Source organism: Saccopteryx bilineata, chromosome 7 (assembly GCF_036850765.1).
Source record: "Saccopteryx bilineata isolate mSacBil1 chromosome 7, mSacBil1_pri_phased_curated, whole genome shotgun sequence".
In the NCBI taxonomy this organism is placed as follows: Eukaryota; Metazoa; Chordata; class Mammalia; order Chiroptera; family Emballonuridae; genus Saccopteryx; species Saccopteryx bilineata.
The window spans coordinates 89248325-89267590 of NC_089496.1; the positions used below are offsets into that span (position 1 = coordinate 89248325).

Consider the following 19266-nt stretch of genomic DNA (forward strand, 5'->3'; position numbering starts at 1 on the left):
ACCTTGGACCCTGGCAGCTGCTCTTTTCTTTCATTTTCTGGAGCCTGATACTCAGAAAGAATGAGCTTCGGCATCTCCTATCTGTCTCCCACACAGAAAGGCATTTTTTAGAGACTCATTGGATCCATGATCGCAGCTCTGGTCCTAGTGGAGTCATCATTTCTGGCCCCGAGGTGGCCTAAGGAAGTGTTAACAATAATAATTCCTGTTGAAAGCTAGGAAGTCCGTGTCTCCCAGGACCAGTTAAGAGCCTCTTCTTGCTCATTTTCCTGCTTCTGTCCTCCCAGGAAAACCCTCCAGTGACAATGATGGAGACAGCAGACAGACATGGGTCCTTAGGCTGCAGGGAGGCTTTAGTCAGAGCTGGGACCTGATTCTGCCGCGTCTCCCAGCGGCCAGCTGGGGCAGGAGGGGGCGGGGCGGGGGTGGGGCACTGATCCCAGCCGGATTCACCCTTCAGCACACATTTTTTAATATGCAAGTTAAATAAATATTTTAGTGATTTAATAGCAAATAATACACAACCTCCCCCTACTGATACCCACCCTTAAAACACCTGACCTAAGTCCCTACCCTTTCCTCCCTGCCCCCACCTGGAGCTGAAGTGGAGTTCCTGGCTGCCTGGCCAGCTTGCCTTGCGGGTACTGGGGGCTCAGGAGCATCTCTGCTGGACTAGAAAAAGCCCCTACCCCCTGGAAGCCCCCCCAATCCCAGTCCTAGCCACTAACTGGCATTCCTGAAAGTTAAGAAGACACCACAGCCAAGTGAAATACAAAAATAGAGCCTCTCTTTTGTTTAAAAAAAAAACCCAACAGCAAACAATTATCAACAACTAGAACCCGGGGCTCCCCCAGCTCCTCCCCAGCCTTCAGTAGCGCAGACCTCATCTTGCTTGAGTTTCTCTGTGCTCCCTCGAGATGGAAATCTGCGCTGGGAGCCGCCGGAGGGGCCGGGCCGGGCAGGCGCCTATCGGGGCTCGGGGGCCCAAGTCCTCTGGCTGCCGCGCAGGCTGCGCGTGAAGGGCGGGTAGTTGAGGAACTCGAAGCGCAGGCTCTGCTCGGTGGTGTGGTGGCCGCGCGGCAGCCGCTTCATGAAGTGGACCTCACGCTGGTGTTGCCTGGTCTTGGAGCCCTTGCGCGGCCGGCCCTTGCGGGTGAAGGCCATGTACCAGCCCTCGTACTTGGCGTTCTGCAGGGCCGTGTAGTTGTTCTCCAGCACGATCTCCGTGAAGACACAATCCTTGCCTTTCCCGTTGCTCTGCAGGTAGGGGGGCCAGGCACAGCGTTACTGGGCTCTCTCTGGAGCCCCCCCTTCAGAGGCAGAGGGCAGGCGGCCCCAGACAGCAGGTGGGAACCCCAGCAGATGGCAGGGTGGGCAGGAGCTGCAGCCCCACCCCCTGTCTGGGCACACGTTCTCTAATCCCTCACAACCCGCAGCCCACCCGGCAACTTCCTGTCCTCCCGGGCAGCAGTGACACATGGCTATCTACCGAAAGGGCTGGGCCCCAACACAGAGAAGCAGAGAGGTGGCCCAGACCCTGCCTGCCCTGGCCTCCTGCCCACCAGTCTGGCCTGAGCTGCTAGCACCGTTTCCCCACCTGCCCCTCAGCCCCTCAGGATGCCAGCTCCAGGGCCCCTGGGCAGCCACCCTGGGGGAGGAAAGACTTGAGAGGAGGCTCTGAGCCCCAAGCTCCCAAAGCCCAGCAAGCAGGGAGCTCGAGGCTGAAGAGGAGCCGTGACTAATGGGGCCATTTCAGAGCTCGGCCGAGGGGCTGGGCCTGCGGCTTACTGAACATTCCAAATGCTGGTACCATGTAATTGAACATAATAGCAAAGCAATTTGGCGATTTGTTAAAAAGATATATGGAATTTACCAACCTTTCCCTAGCCTTCCTTCTTCCTCTTTTGCCTTTATAGCTTTTCATCTCTCAAGCAGCTTCCTTCTCCCTCGCCTCTCCCTCCCAATCAATATGTAACCCCAAGGTGGCCCTGTGTCTCTCTACCCACCTCGTTACTATCCTGGAGGAGCTCAGTCAGCCCAGCCCATTCCCCAGGCCCCAGCCCTCCCACCCCCTTCCTTCTGGGGCTTCACCTTGGCAATTAGCTTCCCCTTCTTGTTCATGCAGATGTACAGGCCCGTCTCGGCTCCACGAACTCGAACCCGGCTCCCAAAAGTATCTGTCTCCACAATGAGCTTTGCTGTCCAAGACAGAGGAGGGACATTATTAGAAGCTCCCTGACCCCTCCTGTTCCATGTCCTCACCCCAACTGGCTCACAGATTTGTCATATCTTAGCAGCAACTGCTCCAACGTCCAGGTGCCCTAGGTGGGCTTCAGCCCCCTAGGTAAGTTCAAGTCCCCTTTCTAGGCCTCAGGCCCCTTACCTGGGCTTACAGAGGGCTGTGGACAAGATCATGGTATATGAACTGGGTTCTGCAGAGGGTCTTAGAGCCATCAAATTGAAAAGACTCTCTTTTAAAACCAGACAGTAATTACTTTTATGTCAAGGCTTCATGACTAAAGTTCTCCTGCTAATCAAAAGACCTCTGAGGATTCTTCCAACTCAAAATAGTATTTACACATGCCTCACAGATCATTATATACATAACGGGTTAGCGGTAATCTCCAGTCCTGAGGCTAAATGTTTCAAACGTAAAAGCATTCTCCCGCTTCTGGTATCTTGGGTTCTGACTCAGCCGTGGCTACCCACCCACCCACCCCTCTCCCACTGCTGCTTTGCAGAGAAGGTGGTAGGGATGGGACAGCTCTCCCCAACACAGTCCCTAGCCAGCTGCTTTTCCGAACTAAGACACCAGCTGGGAGGGTCCTGCCTCTTCCCTATGCTTCCCAGTCACTGAAGTCCCCAGCCCCAGTGTCCAGAAATCAACAATTCAATGGTCTTGCCTCTTTCAACCTCCATCACAGTCGGGCTTCTCACCCCAATGACCCAACCCTTTCTGTGGGTGCACAGGGAGAAAATCAGGCAAGCCTGCTTCTCTGTCTGGAGAGGAAACATGGAGCTTAATTCTATACCTTCTCTCCCTCCTCCTTCCCCTCAGACATCCACCTTGCCACAGAAGCCAATTCCTGTGCACTCCCTGTGTAACTCCTCCCTTTGAGGTTGTCCCCAAGGAGGGAGCGAGGGCTGACTTAGCCCTTCGGGATAGGACAGAGGGGCTGGGTCTCCTGCCCTCACTACTGCAGAGCCCAGCCTCAGCTTTCCTTGAGAAAGCGGAAAGCAGTTCTGGGACTCCCAGAGTTGCCCCCCAGCCTACACTGACAAGGTGGCACCTTCTCTGTCCCTGAAACTACTGGAAAGATGGACACCAAGGTCAGCAAGATAGCCCTCAATGCTCAGCCTGTGACTACCCACCACCTTCACATAAGCACAGAGCTGGGACCCAAAGGCCAAGTCCTCAGTCCGGTCCCAAGTCAGCCGGGGGAAATGTCACCTCTCCTCCCACCCACCTCCTCTCGGCCCCAGCGAGTCTGCTCATCCTCTCCTGGCCTGCCTTCCAGAGCGAGGGGTGGCTGCTTTTAAGAGCCAGGAAGGATGCTGATGGGAGAAGGGCAAGAGGCGATGCTACTCAGGATTTTGGACAAACGGGGCAGATAGGAGTGGAGTAGGCTCCTCTGTCACTTCCCGGGGCCCGTAAGAAAGCACCTAGGACCTCTCTGATGTTCTTTCCCAGACTTCCTGTCCTGGCTGCATATTCTAAGTCCGCTCTTGGGCCCTCCAGCTTTTACCCCTGTCAGGTAGGCAGGGACCAAGGAGAGCAGTGGGCATCAGACCACTGATGTCTGGAGATGAGTTCTTCCACGGCCTGCTTAGGCTCTTCTTCTCTCCCCCAAACTCAAGGATGCTGGACCATTTGTTCTGATGGAGTAACCCAGAAGGAGCCAGGCAGGCTTTCCTTCCCTTTCCTTGGAAGCTGAGAAGGGCAGCTAGCAGGGACAAAGGGACAGTAGGCTAGCCCTGCCAGCCCAGCGGGGGAGCTGGGCCACCGGGCATGCCGCCCCCACCCCCACCCCCACCCCCAAGAGCCCCCACTCTCCTTCCTGGATGTTTCTGGGGAGCTGGGGCCCGCAGTTTACAGCGGCTTTCCCTACCGGGCTTTTGGAAAGCTTAACATTTTCAAACCTATTCTTCCACCCAGTGACAGATTTATCCCAGGAAAATTATGTCTCCTTCTCCAGCTTTGAAGGGAAGTCAGCTACGTCGACGCTGAAAAAATGCAGCGAGACATACTCGATCCCCCAAACTGGCTCGAGAAGAGGAGAAAGTATTCAGGAAATGTTTAAAAAGGTGAAAGTAAGAAGAGTTTTAATCGCTCTGCCAGACGCGGGGGTCTCTCCAGAGATTCATAGAGAACAATCTTGAACCTCTTTTTTAACATTTACAGACTTGCAACTCTTTTCAAACTCCACATCTGAAAAAAGCCTCGTTCTTTTTCTGTTTTATATCATTCTTCATTTTTCTTCTTAGCTCTTAAAATGCCTCACCTTTTTATTACATTTTAATAGAGTCTTCCTCTCTCCTTTCATGCTTGTTTAACTTGGTCATTATTTAAAGGTTTTTAAACTCACAATAATCGCTCTCTAAAAACAACACCAGCCGCCCAGAGGGCTTACTTTTCTCTGGGTACATCAGGACTCTGGAAATTGGCCTTGTTTCAAGGCAGGAATATTGAATGTTTTAGAAATCAATCAGTCCTCAGCCTCTGCACCCAGCAGTAGCTCCCTGTACTCACCACCCCACCAGGAGCTGAGAGCCCGGCTCTGACCCACCGCCTGGGTTCCTGGGTCAGTGGAACAGGGAGGGCCCCTTCCCAAGCCTAGTCCCCATGAGTAATTGACCCTTCTGATCAAAGCATTTAAAGGTTCAGAGTAACCCCCCAAGCTGGGAGAGTTGGGGGGACTTCTCTCCCTTCTCTTTCCCACTCTCCTTTTGTGGGCCCTGGCGACATATCCTCTTTCAAGAGCTTCCCTTAAACCTGGGCCCCCTCCCCCTGAACCTTCTGCCTCCACCTGCAGCTGGGGAGGGGTGTATGAAAGGGGGAGGTGTAAAGGGAAATTCCTGGATTCATTCATCTGCTGGGCAGGGAAGGGGCACCTGTGGGCCAAGTACTCCCCAAGGTCCCCTCCCCAGCCCTCTCTTCTCCAGCTGACCCCCAAAACGCTTTTTCACCTTAACCCCTTGGCTTCTGAGCTAGGGGGTCTGCAGGCCCCTGGCCAGCATAGTTGGGGCTTCTAGGACCAGTCACAGCAGGCAAGAAGTGGGAAGGGGGGATGCTCCACAGCTACCTTTACCCTGCGCCGGCGCAGCTTGCCTTACCGAAGGGGTCTCCGTCTTCAGCCATGGCGTTGATGCGCTTGTTGGCCAGGACCTGCACGTGCTTCCCGCTGGTGCGGCTGTAGAGCTGGTAGGTCCGGATGAGGCGGCGGCTGAGCTGATCCGTCACCAGGCTCTGCTCCCTCACATGCTGTGTAAAATTAGGTGAGGACTGAACAGTTACCTTTAGGAAATTGAAAAATACACAACACGCCATTATAATGCTACTCTGCCCAGGGGCCCGAGTGGCCCCCATTGTCCTGAACCACCCTCCACTTCCCCAGGCAGCCGGCAGGGGCTGAGGGTCCCCCCAACATTCCAGCTCCGGCCACCCCCTACCCACCCACCCAGGAAAGCCGGGCAGAAGCAGCCTAGCGTGGATGAGCCCGGGGACGGGGAAGGATCCGGACCCACCTGTTGGGAAACACCCTGGGACTCGCGGCCAGCTCGGAACAGGGAAGCCAGCTCCCTGCCCAGCGCAGGCCCCCCGCCCGGGCCTTCCTAGAAGAGCAGGGCGCTTTTAAGTAGGGAGGCAGCGCTGCCTGACCCCTGACATTTATAAAGACAAATTTACGGAGCAAATGTTGAGAGCGCAGAGAGCCTAGGCACCTGATCTTTCCGCCAGACCCTCCACAAGCCTGCCTCCCCCGAGAGCCGCAGAGAGAGGGTCCCTAAGGCAGTCACCCGGACTTCTGACAACGAACAACCCCTGACCCCAGTTTGGCCCCTTCTTCGGCGGCCAGGTGTGGCTGCCCGTGGAGTTCCCCGTCCACCCCTATTTGGCTAGAATGCGTTGGGAGACAGCGCTGGACTCTGAGACCTCGGGTTCTAACCTCGCCACTCACTGCCTGTGTGACTTTGTGCTGGGCGCTGCCTCTCTGTTCCTTAGCTCCTGTCTAGGGATAATTCAGGGTTGAATTTCTAAGGTTCCTTCCAGCCTTGCCGCGCTGGCCGCAGCGTCGGTCCTGGTGCCCTTCCTGACCTGGCCAGCCGGCGCACCCCGCCAGCCCCGGGGCCCGGCCCCCGCCTCCGCGCAGTGCGCCTTACCTGGGCTTGGAGGCAGAGAACTAGCAAGTGCAACAGCCTGTGGGAGACAAAAGCGGGCGGGAGAGAGAGGGGCGCAGGGTGAGCGAGGGGCGCGGCGCGCAGCCGGCGGGGACGGGGCAGCGGTACTCACAGGCAGCTCAGCGCCGAGCGGGGGCTGCCCATGGCGCGCGGGCCGGGGAGCGCGGGGAGCCCCAGCGAGATCACGCCGGCCCGCGGGCGCACTAGCCGAGAGCGGAGGCGAGCGAGGACTGCTCGAGAACGGGAGCCCAGCGGCGATGCCGACGCGGCTCCGCGGGTCCCGTGGAAGGTCGAGCTAGCCGTGCCGAGTCGCTCTGCGCCGCTACCGGAGCCGGTGGCCGCTGGCTACTCAGGAGCCGGAGCAGGCGGAGGGTAACGGGCCCGCAGGGTGGGTGGGTAGGTGGGAGGGGGAGGGGGGAGGGCGGGGGGCGCCGCACCGGGCGCGAGGGGGGAGCGCGGGGCGGGCGGCCGGAGCCCGCAGCCCCGGCTGGGAGCTGGGGCCGGGACGCAGCCCGGGGCGGGGGCGGGGCGGCCGGGGCGGGGCGGCCGGCGGGTCTGGGATTGGGGGTCTGGACCAGGGGAGGGGTCTGGGGACCCGCAGGAGGGCGTGGGCGACCCGGGTGGGCGCCTCCCCCACACCCTGGGCCTGTCCCCTCGCGGGCTCTTGAAGTCAGGACGCGCGGGGATGGGGGGCGCCTTGGGCACCCTCTCCATGGGGTCCCAAGACCCTCCTCAAGGGCTTCCTGACCACCGGTGCGTCGGAGTTGGAAGGTGCCAGGACTCCACTGTGGAGCCCGGTCCGCTAACGCCTTAGGCTATGCGGCCGGTCTCCGAGCCTCCTACTGTGCGCTCCTGCTGAGTCTGCCCCTGGGAAGTGGCCGCTGACATGGGACTGAGGGCTGTGAACTCGGCTCTCTGGCAAATGCTTGGGTGTGCGACGGGGAACCAACCCCCTATCCTTCTGCCAAGTACCCGGCCTTGCCTGTCTCTCCCAGTCTCCAAGACGCCCTGAGAAATGTCTCTTTCTCCTCCTCCCGTCCCCATTATCGCTATCAGCTCCTGCTCCTGTCCCCCCCTCCCGTACAAATGTGCACACAAGCTGACCTGAAGTTTGGGAGGGACCACGAGCCACCTATGTGGAAGAGTCCCTCAGTCCCTGGCAAGGACCCCCCCCCCAGTCCCTGCTAACCCCTAAAACAGCAGACAGAGCAAAAATAACTACTCTCCGATGCTTTTCCTGGAGAAGACTTCCGTCCAGACTGCCAGCTTTTTTCTCTGAGTCCCATTATTTGTGCATTTGAGAGGTACTTACACACCTACAGTGTACTAGACAGGGACCGGTGCTTTGTGTCAACTGGGGTGGGGGTGAGGAGGAGTGCCAAAGGAGGAGGTATGGACTTGAAGCCTTTCTCAGACCCTCATTGTTTGGGGGGGGGGGGCTTCTGGAAACCCTGAGCTATAGTACTTCTTTAAAAGCCAGGCCCAGCTGCTGCCTTTGACAATCTCCCTTATCCCACTGGCTCCCTCATGTCCTTGGGTGCCTTGGGTGTTGAGCTGGAGGGGTCGGGTGGTCGTCTCAGGAAGCCATTAGGCCAGAAGCAGTAGGCAGGCCCTTTCCCAATAGCATAGCCAAGTTCTGACTACCTCTCCTTTCTCTGTGCCCTACCTTCCCCCAGTCCCAGCCATAATGCTAACACTGAGTAAGGCAGATGGGAAAATATAGTCAGAGGACTTGTCCCAAGACCTCATCTCTCCTTAGAGGAGTGGACTTCCTAAGCCCACATGTTACCCCCTCCAGGAGTCTGTTCACTCAGCTCTTGCCCAGATGACGTCCAGGTAAGGACTATGTCTTACTCTCTTGGAACTTGCAGCTCATGGCACAGAGCTGGGCAGGGTTGTTGTGCAGTTAGTATTTAATGAATGAGTAATGGGGAAATTGGCTGAGCATTTAGACCTCAGCCCGTGTGCAGTTTCCCCAGGGAGACTTGCCTTCATCCCCTTGCCCCAACAGATAATAATCATAATCACTAGCATTTATTGAGCACTTGTATTTGCTGAAGCTGGGCTTTCATTCTCTCCTTTCAACCCCACTGGGAGATGGACCCTTTGAATGGTGGAGAGGTGAGACAGTGTCCACAGCCCAGACCAGCCCTTTTCCTTTATTGTGCTCCTCTGTTTTAAAGGCTTGGGGGACACCTGCTGAGGGTCTACCTCCCCAACTGCACTGCTTCAAGCAGGCAGGATACTCACCATCTTAACCTCATGCCAGCACATAGTAGGCCCTTGAAGAAGTTTATTTGCATACATTAATGAATGAATGAGTGGAGAGATAGAGACCAGAGGATGGGAAGGGCCTTCTCCCCATCAGGGATCCAACTTTCCAAAAATAGTCTGATAAGAATAGGGAGCAGGGCCCAGGCATCCATCCAGTCAGTCCTTCGTGTGTTTGTACATAGTCCTGGAGTCACAACCGGTCACTCTGGGCACCAGCCCTGCCCGGAATGGAGGTGAAAACCAAAGCTCCTGGCTCAGACCAGGGTCCAGACTGGATTCTGGAGTCCCCAGAAGGTTCTGAAGGGACCTGAGCTGAACCTCAATGATCATAACCCACTCTCCTTTCTCTTCCCCCAGGGAAGATGGGCATCTGGGGCCTAAAAGTGTTTCATCCTACACCTTAACCTTTACAGGGGCCTATCTCTACAGGACCAGAATTCCTTTATATTTGGAGAATTGCCCTGAACTTAATCCTCATCAACTTTGGGGGGATTCTTCTCATCTTCCAAAGTCTATGTCTCTAGAGGGGGGCAGATGGGGACATACCCTCACCAGACCCAAAGTACTGCCTGGGCGCAGTCTGTGAGTGACAGATGCAAATATTCCTTCGGTGCCCCAGCGGGCTGCTCCCCCCCCCCACTCCCTTGCTGGCCTCCCAGCCAGCTCTCTCCTTCCTTTATCTTATCAAAGCCCCCTAATTACAATTGCTATTTTGTTTCCTCGAATCTGCAATCAGAGCTCCCTGGCCCTGATGAGGGAGCGCCTGTCAACCTGATCGCTGAGTGACAGCCCGGCCACCTTTCCCGGTTGTCCCCACACTTCGCAAACACAAACACACACACACACACACACACACACACAGTCGCCTTCTACAAACACAAACACACACTCCTCACCAACACAAACAGCTTCTCTCCGCAAACACACCCTCGCAGGGACCCAAACACACACCTCCAGCCTCTTTCCAAACGCATCCATCTCCCCCAGCCCACCCCAGGTTCCTCAAATCCACACCAGCTTGCGCCAGCCACGGGGGCTACGACTGGCTCCATCGTGCGCCTCCTGCGCCCCAGGTTCAAAGCTCCGAGGACTCTGCCTACAGTTCAAATGCAAATCGTCGAGACTGCGTTAAGCAGTTAAGCACTTCGGACACCGTCTGGGAGTCGTCCCCCGTAACCCGCCCCGGATGGCAGGCTTGCCCTTCCTCCAGAGGTCTGTAGACCCTGGTGTTCACCTTCATTTCTCAGCGCTCTAGAGCCGGAGTGAATTGGCAGCGTTCCTACTGTGCGCTGAGGGTGCAGAAAAAGGGATCGAGGAGAGATGAGGGCGAGGAGGGAGAAAAAATAATTACTAGCCCTAACTGCGGGGCGCCTGGTGGGGCTGGGAAACTCCTGGAAGAAGGGGTAGATGTGGATTGGGTCCCCACTGTGGGCAGAAGCGCTGGCCAGGTACTCTCGGAGACCCAACAAGACAACAGTCAAGGCACAGCTGCGTCGTGGCGGTGGGGGTGGGGATGGGGGTGGCGGGCAATATTAGGGCGCAGCCAAGCGCAGAGAGTAGCTGGGTTGGCCTTCTCCACCCGCATCCTGCCCCAGAGAAGACTTTTCCTAGCACCCAGCGACCTCCTGCACCTTCTAGTAATGCAGATGTGGAGGACTTGGGAGGTTATAGGCGAGAGGTAGGAAAGCGCTCTAATAGGAGCCCTTCCAGTGAATGAATGAACGAACGAAGTCAGCCTTAGTAGCTTATTCCCTCGCCTTCCTCCTAAACTTCGGGGACCCAGACCACTTATGGGGCACTTGGGCACGCCTAAAGAGGTGACATGGGGTAGCGGCCTCAGGCGGCTTCAACCTCACCCACTAGAGGGCGCCAGCTCCCCCTCCGTCTCTATCCGGTGCTGCGGGAAGGTGAACGCTCTTCAGCCCGGCTATCAACCCCCACCCTGGTTCCTGGTGGAAGAACTTCAGGAGAGTCCTCCTGGCAAGAAGGGGCCTGCGACCCTGATCACTGCAAAACAGAGGGATCATCTTCCTTTATCCTCAACTTGAAGAAAAAGAGAAGTTAAAAACTGGACCTCTTTGGCCTTGGCTGGGTGGTTCAGTGGATAAAGCGTCCTGGTGCACCGAGGTTGCAGATTCGACCCCCCTTTTGGGCACCTACAAGCAATCAGTGAGTACACAACTAGATGGAAAAACTAAATGGAAGGAGTTGATGCTTCTATTAATGGAAAAAAATTTTAAATAAAAACTGAACCTCTTTGCTCCTCACCAGAGACACCACAAGAGAGGAGGGATGTATCGAAGAGGGAGTGCTTTCCAGGGACATTCTCTCCAAGGTTTACCTCAGCTGGCCCAATACCAGCCCCTTCAGGTTATCTAAGGACCCCTCCTACTTGCTCCCTCATTTGTGGGAAGGAGTGGGCCTGGCCCCAGCAGGCACTGTTCTCTGTCCATCCTCAGCATGTCTGGCCCCAGGCTATCTCAGGAGGTAACCTTTTATTTGTTTGTTTGTGGGCACTGAGACACCCCCACCCCATCAACACAGCTGCTGAACTGCTGACCCCATAGTTGGTCACAGACACACACATCACATCAGGTATGTCCCTTTCTCTTCCTGACACAGTAGCAGCCAAGCCCCAAAACCACCTGATTACAGACATCAGAGACCCCAGACCAGGCAGTGTGTGTGTGGGAGGGGAGTATTGAGGTGGGGGGAAGAAACCCCTTAACCCAAGAGGCTGAATCCCAAGGGCTCCTCTCTGCCCCCATATGCCAGGCCACACGGATTCTGGTTTCCCTGTCACCCAATCTGGCCAGCCCCCTCCATCTGGCCCCTGGAATCAGGTTTCTAAGGGCCCAGACCAGCTCAAAGACAGCCTGCAAGACTGGAAGGAGGAGCAAAGACTGGCCTCCTCCCTACCCCGAGCCCCCTTATGGGGATAGAGATGCACATTCCTCGGGCTGCTTAAACTCCCTTATCTGCCCCCCTGCCCATCAGCCTGAGTGCTGACAGAGGCCCAGACCCCTTGTTTGGACTCTGATAACCTCCTGGGATGGCCCTCCCCCACATGTAGGGGCTTCGAATGGGCTTGATGTTGGGAGGTCCTCTTCTAACAAGGCAGTTTGGGCCTAGGCCTGGCCTGGGGATAGAAGGATGCTACATTTCCTCACCCTCCCCCAGGTCTGGGAACACCCTAGGTGCTGCCACAGTGCCACCTGGTGGTCTCTAGGGGAATGCCACCCCAGCAGGGAAAGAAGCCACACAAATGAGTTGCAAAAACAAACAAACAAACAAAAAAAAAACCCAAAAAAACTCTACACCACTTTATTTCATCCTTTATGCAAAAATGTCAAAAGTGTTTAAAATGTATAGTTCTGAGCTTCAGATGGTGACCTGCAACTTCAAAGGCAAGTGGGGAGAGAGGATCAGGACAGTTCCTCCCACTCTTGGAGAAAAGGGAAGCCCCAGGCATAATACAGAATTAGAATACCAGGGCCCTATGGAGGATGGGACCCCCTTTCTTCTAGCACCAGCCCAAGACCGCTCCATCCCTCCTCTTCAATGAAGAAGACATTCAAAATTCTTGATACTTGTACAGCAACGTGATACATGGCATGTATGACAGGCAGCTAGCTGACCTAAGGAGAGCAAAGAGGGGATCAGCATCTAGGCCCTCACCTGTTCCTCCTACCCTCTCAGACTGCTGGGCACCCCTCCCTCCCACTCACCAAGAGGGCTAGAGCTTGCCCCTCTGTTTCTTGGCAGGCAGGATGGGGCACAACGCAGTTTCCTCCTCCTCACTCCCCTCTTCTTCACTCTCTTCTTCCTCAGAAACATCATTGTTTACAGTAACTGGTGTACACACAAGTAGTAAAGGGAGGAGGAGGTTAAAGCCAGATCTCCTTCAACCACATGTCATTTATTCATGCACTGTGGTGTTAGGCTTACAGGGCCCTGACCTCCCAGAGCTTATGGACTAGATGGGAAAACCTCAGATACTAAACTGGGTGACAAAGAGCCAAAAGATTACACATAACTGGAGCTGGGAAAGCTGGGACAGGTTCCATAAAGGCAGTAGGCACAAGTAGGACAGAAAGTGGAGGGCACATCGTGTATGGCAGCTACACTGGGAGATAAGGCTGGGATGCGGAGAAGAGTATGGAGTTGAGGGAGACCTGATGTAAAGTCCACTGGAAGCAGCCTGACCTGGTGGTGGCGCAGTGGATAGAGCGTCGGACTGGGATGCGGAAGGACCCAGGTTCGAGACCCCAAGGTCGCCAGCTTGAGTGCGGGCTCATCTGGTTTGAGCGAGGCTCACCAGCTTGGACCCAAGGTCGCTGGCTCCAGCAAGGGGTTGTTCGGTCTGCTGAAGGCCCGCGGTCAAGGCACATGTGAGAAAGCTATCAATGAACAACTAAGGTGTTGCAACACGCAATGAAAAACTAATGATTGATGCTTCTCATCTCTCTCCGTTCCTGTCTGTCTTTCCCTGTCTATCCCTCTCTCTGACTCACTCTCTGTCTCTGTATAAATAAATAAATAAATAAAAATTAAAAAAAAAAAAAAAAAAGTCCACTGGAAGCAAAGGATAGGACTCTCACCAATCTGGTGCCTCCCAGTAATCCGCACAGGACCAGAACCTGACTTCAGGCGGAAAGTTACAGGAGGCTGGAGCTGGAAGTCATCCAAACTGAGCTGGGGAGGAAGACAAGGATGAAAGCCTGGCCCATTCCTGTCCCCTCATCACCCAAGGTATGGCCAGGGAACTCACCATGGGTTGGCAGGACAATTTGAGGTTGGCCACAGGGACTGCAATCTCCTGCTGGTCATGATTCCGGGCCACAACTTCTACCACATTACATTCATCTTTGGCCCCCTCCGTGAGGCAGAGCTGGGAAGGGTACACAAGACCTTGCTTGGGGTCTCCCCAAGCAAGTGTTCACACCACAGTGGAGACAGCTACCCTAGAACTTGCCAAGTCTCAGGGGACCCTGAATTATTTGGCCAAGGGAACAAGCCATTAGGTTAGGGAGAGGTGACTCCCAGTAAAGGGGAGGTTGGGGCCTGGGTACAGGTAGAGGCCCACCAGTTGCCTGCTCTTGGAGAAAAGGGAAGCTATTCACCACCAACCCCATTCCCCAGCCCTCACCATGGTCAAGGCCAGCACGTGCTCCGCATCATCTTCTTCCTCCACCTTGAAGGTGAAAGAGCGGGTGTGACCGGAAAGCTCACAGCCTGGAAGAATTAACAGTATAAGTGTACCTAGGTGTGAGTGTGCCTGTAGGTCGTGGGAAGGGGGGCGTCTCACCAAACCTCCATCACACACAGCCCTGGACTGACCACTTCTTCGGAACACCTGGAGCGCTCAACCCTGGGCCCCACCCCGCACATGTAGGGCGGGATCTCACCCCCACTTCCGCACTAGCCCCCTCCGTCTCTACCCACGTTGTGCACCCATCTGCATTTCTGTTGCTCAGGCTTTCCTCTTACCGCCCCTGAACTACCCTCATCCCCTCCTTTCTCAATACCAAAAAAAAAGCTGTCCATAGTGACTGGAGCCGGGGCCCGAACCCCGCCGACCCTGCCAGCCCGGACTCTCGTCTCCTGACTCAAAAACGCTAAAGCGGCGGCGGCGCTAGCGGCCATGCTGCGAGGGCGGCTTGGGAACTCCGCCCCCGACACGTACAAAGTGGAGGACTCCGGCCGGGTCTGGCCCCGCCTATTAAAGGGAACGCTCTCCACCGAGAGAAGAGGAACTGGAACGCAGCCGGTTCGGGGCTTCTCCACCCCGCCTCGCCCAGGAGACCGCGGCCTCTGCTCAGACTTGTAGTTGGAGACCGCAGAGAAATTAGTATTATAGAAGCGTGGACTTGGGGATTAATGTTCCTGTCCTTGCTCATTACAATGACCAAGGCTTTCTGAGCAGCTCCTATCTCCATTTTCTCTAGCTCATCACACCTAGTGTCTCCCACGGAAAACTTTCGTCAAAGGGAAACTAGATATAAACATAGAAACCTTTCTAATTCTCCCAGCAAAGGTGAATTGTAGAGCAGGTTTGCTTTTTTTAGACAGGGAGGAGGGAGATAAGCATCAACTGACTGGTACAGTAATTGCAGCACTTCAGTTGTTCACTAATTCCCCTATGTGCCTTAAGGGGGAAAGGGCTCCAGCCCAGCTAACAAACCCCCCTCCCAAGTTGGAGTTTCGAACCTGGGACTTAAGCGTCCAGGTCAACGCTCTATCCACTGTGCCAACACGTCAGGCGCATTGGTTATTATAAAAGCGAGGGAAATGAGCTCAGATTTGCCTTTGCTTGAAGTGAGCCAGAGCCTGAAGTGATTTTTAGCTCCCAGTATCTTGTACCCAAACTACTCCATTCTCTGGCAGATACGCTTCCTGCTGACGACCTTGCAATTTACTATCCAGACAGGATATCTTCCTTGAGCTTCAGATTTTGGCCGGATGCCCGCGCCTGCTAGCAGAGGACTAACTCCTGCTCCTGACAGAAGCAAGCTTTGGAGCTTGTGCTTCCAAATCAGCCCAGAACATCTTTAATTTGGGATACTATCTTTCACCGTTTGACTCCAGAACCAGGTAAATCATATTCCTTATCCTTTGATGACAGGTACTCACTCAAATGAGTTGCCCCAATTCATACCCAAGTTATTAACTGGCCAAATGGTGGCTAGGCCAAGAACCAGTCTCTTATCTTTGAGGAAAACTTGAAAGGAAGACTTTTATTGAAGATGGGAGTGGGAGAGTACTGCTTTCAGGACTGGTCCCTAACTCAGGACAGCTGTGATGAGGTAGACTTGCTTATAGGTGAGGCAAAAAGGGCAGGAGAAAAAGAAGGTAGAAACAGAAGATTTACACAATACACCACCACACATATGCACTTCAAGTTTTATTTTGCCTCTTGCATGAATCTTCAGTTTTACAGTTCGTTTTCTACAAGAACTGAGCTGTGATCTAAACAATCAAGGAAATGTCATTCCAACCATAATAAATATTCATAACCATAGATGATAAAGAGCACTTTACAATCCTAGAGTGATGAATGTATAGACATAGACATCTGTTTCACAGTTAGCATCTGTGACCAGAAGACCAGCCAAGGTTATTAAAAGCCAAGAAAAAGCCACAAGCAAATGTTAAAAATCTTGATTCCATAGGAGACTGACTCCAAAATCCTCCAGATAAAATGACATAATCGTGTAGGAAATCTAAAGAGAAAACCAAGTAACATTAAGCCATTTAAGACAGTTATCTTGTAGACACTTAACACATCAGCCTTTAAAAATACAAACTTGGTTCAGCTTTTCAACAAACTATATCCTATCAGTTAAAGCTTTCTACCTTGAAAATGAGGCTTCCTTTCTTTCCTGCCATCATCTCATTCAGTGCATACTCACAGGCCTTGGCTGAAAAGTCTGTAAGTGGTACCACTCTACACTCTCAAAGCCCACCCTGATGTAATCCTATGAAGGAAAATGTTTCAAGTTTCCTTCTCCTTGCCCTTTGCCTCTCAGCTCCAAGTTAAACAGCTGATACACAACTGCAGGGAAGCTGATCATAAAATACTTTTATGAATCTACAGAGAAGTCAGCCAGCCATGATGGAAAAACGAATCCTGCAGAGATTACCTGCTAGCCTCATGCTCAAGACCCTTAAAAACACCAAATCTAAATTAAAATACATGAAGCTTTCAAAATCTGTGATTAAAAAAAAGATAATCATTAAGTCATTGATTAAAGTATGCTCATTCTTTGTCTCCTTTAAAAATTCGATACAAACATGCAAGAATTAGATTGATTTAATAAAACCAGTAGTAACAGGTCTTGAAATTAAAGGACAACTGATCTGAGGGCAAAGGGGAACAATCAGCCCCTGAACCCCACTTGATAGAAGTCAAACTAACATTTCACATGCTGACCTGTATTGAGGTTAATTTCTAGAAGTGACGGCACTTGCAACAGATTGAGTCCTATTAAGTTAGGCTCTTGTACCCAAAGTGGATGTGCCCTAGCCCTAGGTGGGAGGCACTTTAAAAATAAAATTTCTAAAAACCAAAAAAAAAACCCCGACTAAAAAAGAAAAACTCACCTTCCACTAATTTACATTATTCAAAGTGCCATCCTGAATCACACCCTTCCATTTTCAAAACAAAAAAATTACAAAACAGTAAACACAAAGGTAGGCAGATCACAGCTAGTTTATATACAAAAAATTTACAAGTTTTTCATTTTTAGGCTTTTGCCACAAACAAGTGCAATTTGTCCTTACAAAGCACAACATGCCTGAACCAATCACCATACAGGAGACAACTGACCATGGCCTTACAAAGCAGAAAAACTGCCCAAATGAAATCCTTTATTCAGCTTAAATTATGCCACAACCATCCCAATCGGAATTTCCACCTAAAGCCTCTGAAACCCACTAAATCTTTATCTGCCATGTTCCCCAAGAATGAGACATTGCCTTTAATAAGCCATGATTGCAAATGATTATAATTACTCTTCAGTGGGAAATGCAACCACACTGGATGCAGAAAACAATGCTGACTACTACTGAAGACCCCCTCCCTATAAGCCCATAAGAGGTCTTAACACCTAACACAGGACTCCAAAAGGAGGCCCACTTCTGTTTCATAAAGGATTTGCAGCAATACTATCTTCTTCCAACCAGTGTGTAGTCTCAAAGTATGATGAATGAGTTTTACATAGTCTTGTTTCCAATCCTAATTGGCTGATCTGTTGCCGCTCTAGAAGCTGAACTGTATGAAGACCCCAACACCACCCACCAGGTGAAGTTAAGAGACTTTCCAACAGTTCATAGTGCCAACAGATGTCACAGGCTCCGACCAAGTATAACCACATCCTTTGGAAATCCTTCCATCTTTGCAATTTCAAAACAGCCTAACTTGCTGTAAAATTCCAGAATTCTTTTATCATCTGGTCTCACTTCACAGAAAGCACCCCTGGAGCCTAGAAATAAAACAAATAATCAAAATATAAGTGTTAATGAATAGAATTATAGATTTGAATTGTGACATCTTTAATGTACTTCAAATAGATCACAGAACTGCTCTACCAGCCTCTAAATTTCATGCCAGTTTTTGAATTTTGTATCAGTATTCATCAGTAAACAATGTAGTGATAACCATCCTAAATGACGGATACGTTAACTAGCTTGAATGTGGTTCACCTTAAATATGTAATTATCTTTATTTTAATGTTCTTTTTGAGAAACAGATAGGAGAGGGTAAGGAGCATCAACTCATACTTGCTTTCACTTTAGTTGTGCATTGATTGCTTCTTGTATGTGCCTTGACCAGGGCAAGCCAGTGACCCCTTGCTTAAGCCAGCAACCTTTGGGCTCAGGCTGGCTAGCTTTTGGGATCGTGTCGATCCCCTGCGCAAGTCAGCGACCCTGTGCTGATGACCCTGCAGTAAGAGCCAGCAACCTCGGCATTTTGAACTGGCAACCCCAGCATTCCAGGTTGATACTTTAGCCCAGGTATGGCCAACATGCGGCCCGCAATTTTTTTTTTCTTTCCTCTTTGTTTTACCGAAGCTGGAAACGGGGAGGCAGCCAGACAGACTCCCGCATGCGCCCCACCGGGATCCACCCGGCACGCCCATCCGGGGCTTCGCTCTGCCGCAACCAGAGCCACTCTAGTGCCTGAGGCAGAGGCCACACAACCATCCTCAGTGCCCAGGCCAACCTTGCTCCAATGGAGCCCCGGCTGTGGGAGGGAAAGAGACAGAGAGGAAGGAGAGGGGGAGGGGTGGAGAAGCAGATGGGCGCTTCTCCTGTGTGCCCGGGCCAGGAATCAAACCCAGGACCCCCGCACACCAGGCCGTCGCTCTACCACTGAGCCAACCAGCCAGAGCCGCGATTAAATTTTTAATATTGTCCGCTACTTTAAAATCACAGCTACTCAGAAGCGGAAGTATCTTAGATGATTGGAAATCGAGATATTTAAGATAGTGATATGCAGAAAAGAATTCTGCGTGTGACTAATTTAGGGTAACTTCCAATAATTGGTTGAAAAGATTCGTGATACTTATTTTTTTTAAAAATTCCATTATAAAGATTTACAACTTTTGTATTTGTACTCGATATGAACTGTTTGACATTTAGTGGCAATGTGAAACCCACATTCTTTTAGACAGAGTTTGCCAGTGCGCACCCAAGGTCAAATAATTCCATATTTTTGTAGTTAAGTGTGCTAAATCAAGTGGCATTGTAGCAGACAATAGCTACAGTTGATAACTGAAAACGTGTCCAGGCTGTTTGTAAAATGAAATAATTGTTTTATTTGCAATATAATCCCTTCAAGCTCATTCTATTAAATATTGTTTCAATTGATTATGATAGTTTGGATATTTATACGGTATGTAATTATATTTTTATTGAAATATTGTGTATTAAATTTTTTCACTCACATTTATCCATAAACAAATTACATAATAAAATTTTGTTTACTTAAACGAATTGTTTTTGTATTTAACATTTTTTAATTTTAATATTTCATCCGGCCTGTGAAAATGTTTTCTTTCTAATCTAGCCTGGAGGAAAAACTGTTGGCCAAAA

The 19266-nt window shown here is 52.1% G+C and overlaps 3 protein-coding genes across 7 annotated transcripts in view; all 3 read right to left on the bottom strand.

Annotated features, from left to right (window-relative positions):
• Window positions 1–966: 966 nt before the first annotated feature.
• On the bottom strand, window positions 967–6540 carry FGF8 (fibroblast growth factor 8). 4 transcript variants are annotated; one of them, XM_066239442.1, is made up of 6 exons: window positions 6509–6540; window positions 6379–6415; window positions 5746–5832; window positions 5335–5482; window positions 2092–2198; window positions 967–1257 (listed from the first exon to the last, which is right to left on the bottom strand). In XM_066239442.1, the coding sequence occupies exons 1-6, from the start codon at window positions 6538–6540 to the stop codon at window positions 967–969; spliced, it is 702 nt and encodes a 233-aa protein (XP_066095539.1). The 4 variants fall into 4 exon arrangements, with proteins under 4 accessions (XP_066095539.1, XP_066095538.1, XP_066095541.1 ...); XM_066239441.1 differs by having other exon boundaries at window positions 5335–5515; XM_066239444.1 differs by lacking the exon at window positions 5746–5832.
• Window positions 6541–11980: 5440 nt separating this feature from the next.
• Window positions 11981–14330, bottom strand: NPM3 (nucleophosmin/nucleoplasmin 3). Its single transcript, XM_066239044.1, has 6 exons — window positions 14199–14330; window positions 13820–13905; window positions 13442–13561; window positions 13272–13365; window positions 12399–12522; window positions 11981–12308 (listed from the first exon to the last, which is right to left on the bottom strand). Exons 1-5 carry the CDS (start codon window positions 14314–14316, stop codon window positions 12407–12409), a joined length of 534 nt encoding a protein of 177 aa, XP_066095141.1. The 5' UTR covers window positions 14317–14330; the 3' UTR covers window positions 11981–12308; window positions 12399–12406.
• Window positions 14331–15561: 1231 nt separating this feature from the next.
• Window positions 15562–19266, bottom strand: part of OGA (O-GlcNAcase) — a 31720-nt gene continuing 28015 nt past the window's right edge. Inside the window, exons 16-17 of one of the 2 annotated variants that reach the window (XM_066240318.1) lie at window positions 17471–17654; window positions 15562–15893 (exon numbers count right to left, since the gene is read on the bottom strand). In XM_066240318.1, the coding sequence (XP_066096415.1) occupies window positions 17518–17654 (137 nt within the window). In that variant the 3' untranslated portion in view covers window positions 15562–15893; window positions 17471–17517. Of the gene's footprint in view, window positions 17655–19266 lie in introns of both variants that reach the window. The other variant, XM_066240317.1, reaches the window with a different exon arrangement.

Coding starts and splice junctions, on each gene's coding strand:
- FGF8 (XM_066239441.1), bottom strand. CDS start 6,540: ATGGGCAGCCCCCGCTCGGCGCTGAGCTGCCT. Junction 6,416..6,508: donor CGCTCGGCGCTGAGCTGCCT/GTGAGTACCGCT, acceptor TGTCTCCCACAG/GCTGTTGCACTTGCTAGTTC. Junction 5,516..5,745: donor CCCAGGGTGTTTCCCAACAG/GTGGGTCCGGAT, acceptor AATTTCCTAAAG/GTAACTGTTCAGTCCTCACC.
- NPM3 (XM_066239044.1), bottom strand. CDS start 14,316: ATGGCCGCTAGCGCCGCCGCCGCTTTAGCGTTTTTGAGTCAGGAGACG. Junction 13,366..13,441: donor AATTGTCCTGCCAACCCATG/GTGAGTTCCCTG, acceptor CTTCCTCCCCAG/CTCAGTTTGGATGACTTCCA. Junction 12,523..13,271: donor TACTGGGAGGCACCAGATTG/GTGAGAGTCCTA, acceptor TGTGTACACCAG/TTACTGTAAACAATGATGTT.